This window comes from Montipora capricornis, chromosome 12, assembly GCF_036669925.1.
Source record: "Montipora capricornis isolate CH-2021 chromosome 12, ASM3666992v2, whole genome shotgun sequence".
NCBI classification, from domain to species: domain Eukaryota; kingdom Metazoa; phylum Cnidaria; class Anthozoa; order Scleractinia; family Acroporidae; genus Montipora; species Montipora capricornis.
The window spans coordinates 38,602,438-38,609,937 of NC_090894.1; the positions used below are offsets into that span (position 1 = coordinate 38,602,438).

At 40.6% G+C, this 7,500-nt stretch overlaps 1 protein-coding gene across 1 annotated transcript in view; it reads left to right on the forward strand.

Annotated features, from left to right (window-relative positions):
* The first annotated feature begins 7,245 nt into the window (after positions 1 to 7,245).
* Positions 7,246 to 7,500, forward strand: part of LOC138025808 (uncharacterized) — a 1,061-nt gene continuing 806 nt past the window's right edge. The window contains exon 1 of the mRNA XM_068872966.1: positions 7,246 to 7,500. This exon is cut by the window's right edge and continues 374 nt beyond it. Within this exon, the coding sequence (XP_068729067.1) occupies positions 7,246 to 7,500 (255 nt within the window).

Genomic DNA, 7,500 nt, shown 5'->3' on the forward strand with positions numbered 1-7,500 from the left:
AGTTACATTTGAATTTATAATATGAATTTAAGTTACATTTGAATTTATAATTTGCTAAACAAAGCTTCTTTAAATAAGCAATTATATCATGTTAATTTAACTCTCTCGTTCTAATCAACATGTTCCATTGTACACTCTTTTTTGTTACCTTTGGCTATTTTGTTAGATTCCCAATTTATTTCACGTTGTTACTAACCGGTATCTTTGTTTAGCATATTATAAATTCAAATGTAACTTCAAATTAATTCTACTTTAAACTGAAGATGGTCGTTGCACGATTGAAACATGTCTTGCAAATTTAATTTCAAATGTGTCGTCACTTTTATAAAAAAAATTGTTTACCACAGCCCGATGAAGATATGCGACCCGTTGCCGATGTTCAGCCTATCGGAAAAAATCGGCACCCGATTGATCGAAATCGGTGTTACCCCATTCCGAAATTTGGACGCATTCCCTTAGTGTTTTAGCTACCCTTCCCACCAGCACAGAGGATTCAAGCATAGTGCAGCGATCAGTTAAAGTAAATGGGAAGTGGGAACAGAAACAATTCCATCGACCAGGTCTAATTGACCTCTATACCACCTTTATGGATGGTGTAGATGTGTCTGACCAAAGAACCGTTGCATATGCTTGACTAATGAAGGGAGCAGTCTGGTGTTATAAAGTGTTCTTTTACATGATAGAGATGTGTATATCAAATGCACACATTCTCCACACAAAGTCCCCAAATCATTCCAGTGAAAGAGCTTTGGAGTTTAAAGAGGAGCTTGTCAGTGCATTAGTTCAAGGAAAGTGCTTTCGAAAGGACACAGGATTCGTGCAGGCTCCTGTTGCTATCCCTGACATAAGATTCAATCAGGATCATTTCCATTACCCTGTGATCAATGATACACGGTCAACTTGCAAAGTCCATGTGCAGAGAGTTAAGACAATATACAGCTCTGCTATTTGTGGTGTTAGAACGTGCCCTGTGCCTTGTTTTGAAAGGTACCACACACTGCAGAACTACTTTTATGATGATGAAAGTCGTGATGGCCCCCAGCGGCTAAAAGAAGGGAGAGGGAGGCCATATCAAAGAGGAAGAAGATCTTTGAGAAATTAACTTTTTTGTGTCAAAGAGCTATAGTTATGTGCTGTTGAAGCACTTGACTTATGGTTGTATGATCCATAGACGAACTCTTTCCATGTTTTCAATATTTTTTATTACTTTGTGATGGGCAATTGCAAAACTGTTTTAAATTCTCACAGTAGGGTTTTATTGACCAAAATATGATTTCTTATCTCTTGAAACATTGTTAAAAGCTGATTAGGATTTAAAAGAAGAAGTCAAAAGTTGGAATGTTTTGCTAAGGGCTAGTGATTTCAAGGTTCACATAGAAATTTGCATATTTATGCAAATTATTCATGTAATGACGTCACAATTTTGATATATCCCATAATTTCTATAATTGATGTGAAAGTATATTTAATGCGCTCTCTAAATATATACAGTTTTATAGGGTTCTGGTGTAAAGAAAAAGCATGACAAGCATTCTTGTAATGTGTGCTCATTTTTGTCAAAAATAAATACCACCCCCCTTGGTATACAAAGGGTTAATGTCATCGAAACATAAAACAAGTTAGAGGAAAAAACTGAATGAATCACTCAAGGCTTCGAGTTTGACAATTATGTTTTAAAACGAAAATTGCCAGCTTCCGCTGATGAGGCAGAAGCATCTTTATTGACTGTATACTCTGAGGCCTCGTCCTTCTGCTCTATCCTTAACATAGCCACACATGAATTATAAGACTTTAGTATATACTAAGCAGTTCTCAGGCTAAATGGAGTGCTCTCATTGGCTGATTTTTGGTTCGGATTTTATAGTATGGACCATTACCATGGAAACAGTCCATTTCCTTATTTTTCTCTCTCCCAGGAAATTACAGTACAATAACTATTTTAGCGAATGCAATAACTATTTAGTTTTACACGTAAAAGGTTACCATTCAAAGTTTGCTGATGGCAGACAAAGATTACGAACATTTGCCAAGTGAATTTTACTATCCATATGGAAATGAGAAGAGTGAAGAGGCCAGCAAAAGGCAGGAAAAAATTGAAATGTTTCTTTAACCAGTCAAAAAGTACGAACACAACCAAGAAAACAACAACTGATGTGAACACTCTCCACCCTTACATGAAAACAACTGGCACAAGGAAAATGAGGAAAGCTTCCCTTTGGCCAACCTAGGTCACCTCCCGTTTTTCGAATATTCGCAGACAAAACAGAAAGAAAATAAACCTCACAAGCCTTTTAAATTTTGTGTTAAAAGTTGTTCAACTCATTTTTGCGATGTTCAGAAGTGCTTGCAAATTCCTTCCGTCACCAAAAATAGGGAAATTCCCTCTCATCTTTAACACTGCACTGGAAGTTGATCTGAATGAAACGACCAGAAGTGTCTGATCGCTTAAAGAAACTATGCCAATTAATAAACGACTTACTAACCTCACTTGCTCTGGACCATAATGGGAAATATTGACCCTCTGTCATTTTTGTATGGACCAAGTGCCACAACCTCGGGCCAATATTAATAATAGTTGTGCATGAATATGCTGATTCATCAATAAATTGCTCATAACACAAAGCCTTTAACAAACTGGTGTATTTAACACACTAGTTCGGATGTTTGGCATGCTGGCAGAGTGAACACACAGGTTTGATTAGCATAGACTTTAAAGGACTCGGCCCACTGCGAATGCTGAAGCTGAGCTGTCCGTACAAGTCAATTGGTGAACATGTTGCTTCAACTATTCACAGTTTCACAGAAAAGCAAAAGCAAATAAATGTAGCAAACAACTATTATTCAGCAATGTAGAAGAATCTCACTATCACACACCACCAAATAATTTTCCTTCTGTCATAATTTCATGGCAAACTTGTGCAGTTGTACTTTAAAGTCATTGACGTAAACTCAGGTTGCTCATAGCTACCGAAAATGAAAAAAAAAAGTGTTGATTTGTGACCAAGATGAAAATGGAATTCTGCCCATTTTATGACGTTGACTGCTGTCTGCATCCCACATAATAGTGACTCCTTAGAGAAGACAAAGAAGACAACAGGACGTCTTCAACCAACTGTGAGGGACACCAACAACAAAAGAGAAGTGTCCAATTCTGGTGGCTGAACAAAAGATGCAGATGAGATATCTTTTATTTCCGTCCACGGACAAAGACACATTCGAAGTTCTTGCAAGCAACCACCCTGGAAATTTGTTTGAAAAAGTGGTCACAACTAGAGCTGGTCGAATAGGATCTTGTAGGCAAACCAAATTTTAAACAGATAGAGGGTGGTTGCTTACGAGAGCTTTCAGCAAAATTCTCTGGGATTTGTAAATTCTCATTAATGGTACAGAAGATAATGCTATGAAATTACGAAATTGCCATGAAATTACATAGTTATTTTCGCTATAATGGCTGCCTGCTGTTTAAAAGAATAATTCTAACACATCAACACCTTTATTAGAAGCCACCTTGAGCTTTTACATTGCAAATCACCTATGTCAGCGAATATGAGTGTTTTGGGTTGTGTTTTTGAGTGTTGACATACATCGATGATACTCTTTGAGTAGTCACTTCTGAGAGATTATGAATAATGAGAAAGTCCAGTTGGGTAATCCCAAAGGGTGGTCGCAGCCACTTTCGGGAAAGGTTGCCTACAAGAGCTTTCAATTAGAGAGTTTAAGTGACATATAAAATGGGGTTTTACATTGCTGGTCGTAACCAGAGCTGGTAGCTTACGAGAGTGATTGTTGTGAGAGCTTCCACTGTACGATTGAAGGGAATTACAGATGATTTCCCAAAAGTCAACTCGCCCGAACGCAGTTTAATTGCCTATAAGTCAGCTGAGCGAAGACGTGAGGCTGACGAGGCAGCAGCCTTACTAGGGCCAAAGTGTGAGAGTGTTGTGTAAGAAGAAAAAATCTTGAGTGCTCAATAATGTGGAATGCAGGTAAAGGAACAAAGGCCACCTATCATGTGACTACAAGAACCAATGAGAGTGTGAGTTCTGATGTCTGAGGCATGGGATAAACTGAGACTTGCATTCACGAGGAAAGTTGTGATCCCTGAGCTTCAAGGTGTATAAAGGAGACCTCACTGTTTACAATTAATTCTTTTGTTATTTAAATTTTGCCCACCACATTACAAAAGAACCTTTTTTTTCCACAGTCAACATGTCTCTGGTTGGTACATTAGTGATGTAAGGGTGAGGATCACTGTAAACACATTTTGTTTATTATTTCTCTGGACATATAATATCAAGCTTGTGTTGATGGAACGTGGTTTATGGGGAGTTGTTGAAGGAACAGAGACCACTCCTGGTAGTATTGCTACAGTGTGAAATGCGTATTGTCTTCGCTTGGAAAGAAGCGACCAATCCTCATGCAGCTTGGGAAGTTTTACAAAAACAATTTGAGTGTGTTTCGATCACTCCATTTGTTCGACTAAATCGCTAGTTTTAAAGTAGCTAAATGAAATTTAGGCAAAGTTAAAATCGAGGCATTGCTGGCCAGTAGTGTTACAAACTAAAGCTATTGGGGGGCACCCTTTGCATGCTCCAAGGGCATTAACTAGCTCAACATTGGTTTTTCTCCAATCCCTGCTAAGTTGGTAGCGCAAATCTCAGCCAGCAAGTATATAGATCTGAATGATCTAATGGCGGCCAATTTAGTTCAGGTCAAAGCTGACCCTCAACTTTTACTTGACGGCGGGTCATCTTAACTTCTGGCACAAAACGATGTTGGCATCAAATTGAGGACATTGTTAGCTGGGTGGAGGCATTTACGGTCTTCGCCATGTTCATAACTTCATTCTTCCCACATCATTGGCGGGATTTAATGGCATACAAACTGCTCATTCTGTGCACCTATTGTCAGTTTGCCGGGTGAGTTTGGCTGACGCCTGATCAGGCCTTCAGAGAGCATGCTGCAGCCACCAAACTCACCGATTGGTCCTCTATAAACGTGCAACTGTATAACTTCCATGCAGCAGGAACTTCAGCACGCTCATCTTCAGAAACTGAGTTCCCGGAAGCGGTTGGCTCTTTTGCAGCAATGATTGTTTGCAAGTCCTGAAACTGGGGCAAATGTTCTTCGCCCTACTTTGTGTGCAAGTACTCTAATCATTGCCGCAACTGTGCAGGCAACCACCGGGCCACCACCTGTCCTGGTAATTCCATTCACACTCACACTCTGCCCCTTGTGATAAGGTCAAATCTCGGCAGAACTAACGAACCTTGTTACAGTGTCTATATGATATTATGGACTTCTGTTGGGCTTTTCATATTTAGGGTGATTGCTTGTTTGATCTTTGATCGTGTTTATTTTACTGTTATTCTTTTGGTATGATTATTTTTGTGGCATTAAATTGCACTCAATCAGCAGTGGTTGCCTGAATTTTTGTCTGTCTTTCTTTGTTGTCTCCCACTATAGCTCCCCCCAGCCTTCCACAAGTGGATGGCGTCACTCCCTTGTGTATGGAGCAGCTTGCCACTGAACCGACGAATCCCACAGATCAAGGCAAGGTAGCCTACGTTGCAGCGGGTTTGTGCCAGGGCTTCCACTTAGGCTTTGGCCACAATACCAAGCTTAAGTCGGCCAAACAGAATAAGCCCTTGGCCTTAATGCACGCTAGAGTTGTTGATGAGTATTTGGCTAACAAAGTCTCTCGTGGGAGAGCAGCTGGTCCCTTTGCTTCTCCTCCCCTGCAGCCCCTTCATATCAGTAGCTTTGGGGTTGTTCCCAAGAAAGGTCAACCAGGCCCAGGAGGGTCTAGTGTTAATGATGGGATCGACCCTGAGCAATTTTCTTTACAATATATTCATGTGGACGACATCATCCGCATGTTTTTTTTTTTGTTGTTGTTGTTTTAAATATAAAGTCGTTTGTGTTGCGCGTATGTTAGTGTCTGTGTATGTGTAACCGTTTAGCCGTAATAACCTCCTATAAATAGAGAGATTGTATTTATTCAATGTAGCGTATGTTAGTATGTGTGTACATGTAACCGTTTAGCCATGATAACCTCCTATATGTAGAGAGATTGTATTTATTCAATGTAACTGTACAAGTCAAATCATCCGCATGGTTGCCAAGTATGTCAATGGTGCTCTTATGGCAAAGTGCGACGTGGAGGCGGCTCACTGTAACATCCCAGTCCACCCTAAAGACCGTTTCCTACTTGGCCTCAAGTGGAGGGGCCAGTTTTTTGTCCACTTGACGCCCCCCTTTGGCTTGCACTCCGCTCCTTTCATTTCCGACTCCGTAGCTTCCCTTGAGGAATGGATTATTACAATGAACAAGTTCACCAACTTCGGTCAGCAACGTGGAAAACTACATTCATCTGGTTCCCCCTGCCCTGAAGATTAATGGACATTGTGTCTCTTTGCCACATTCCTTGCTCACTCCTTGTGGCACTCGTCCATCAAGGTGTATTTATTGGCAGTGAGATCCTTGCAAATCCAACAAGGCTTTGCAGATCCTTTGTCGAATTGTCATAGATTCCAGTGGGTGGTTCGAAGCATTAAGTGGGTTCAAGGTTCTGTGATGTCCCAGCAACTCCAAATTATAGACTGCCTCTTGGCTACCATTTTTCAGGCTCTGGACATGAATTCTTATGACCGCTGCATGTTCTGCGCAGCCTGCACTCTAGGATATTATGAGTTCCTATGATCAGAGTTTACAGTCCCAAACTCATCTAGTTTTTCTCCAGCACTTCACTTGGCCTTGTGTGCATTGACTATAGCAAGGCTTTTGACTTGATCAATCATGATATTCACCTTGCTAAACTGAAGGCGTATGGTGTCGATGAAGGAAACTTACAATTGTTTCGGAGCTACTTGGCTGATTGACAGCAGTATGTTAACATAGATGGGTGCACGTCATCTCCACTTGGTATCACCCATGGTGTTCCTCAAGAAGTATTTTGGGCCCCCTGCTGTTCCTGACTTTCATCAATGACCTCCCATTGGTGATCTCAAACTCTACTGTAGATGTTTATGTCAATGATACTACCTTTTCCTCTAGTGCTCATTGTTCTTTGGGGACGACGGCAGTTGAAACAAATCTTCAGGAGGACATTGACTGTCTTTGCGTGGTCTGCACAGAACCGCATGGTCCTAAATACCAGGAAAAGCAAATCTATTCTGGTAACTGGCAAGCGTCTTAAAAGTCACGTGTACATACATGACACCTGACTGGAAAAGGGCAATCAAAATGAAAAGGAAATTTGCCAAGCAATATGCTCAAAGCAGAACAGAGGAAAACTGGGAGCTCAAGAGAATATGGAGAAATAAAGCTATTAGCTACAGACGAAAAGCTATCAAAGAATATTGGAAACAAAAGGCAGATGACCTTAAAGCTAAGCCAAGCGAGTTCTATAAAACCTTCAGGCCATGTCTTAGTGATAAGAAGCAGCCTGCAAGCGAGATCCACATTAAGGCAAATGGGAGAATTGAGAAGGACCAAGAA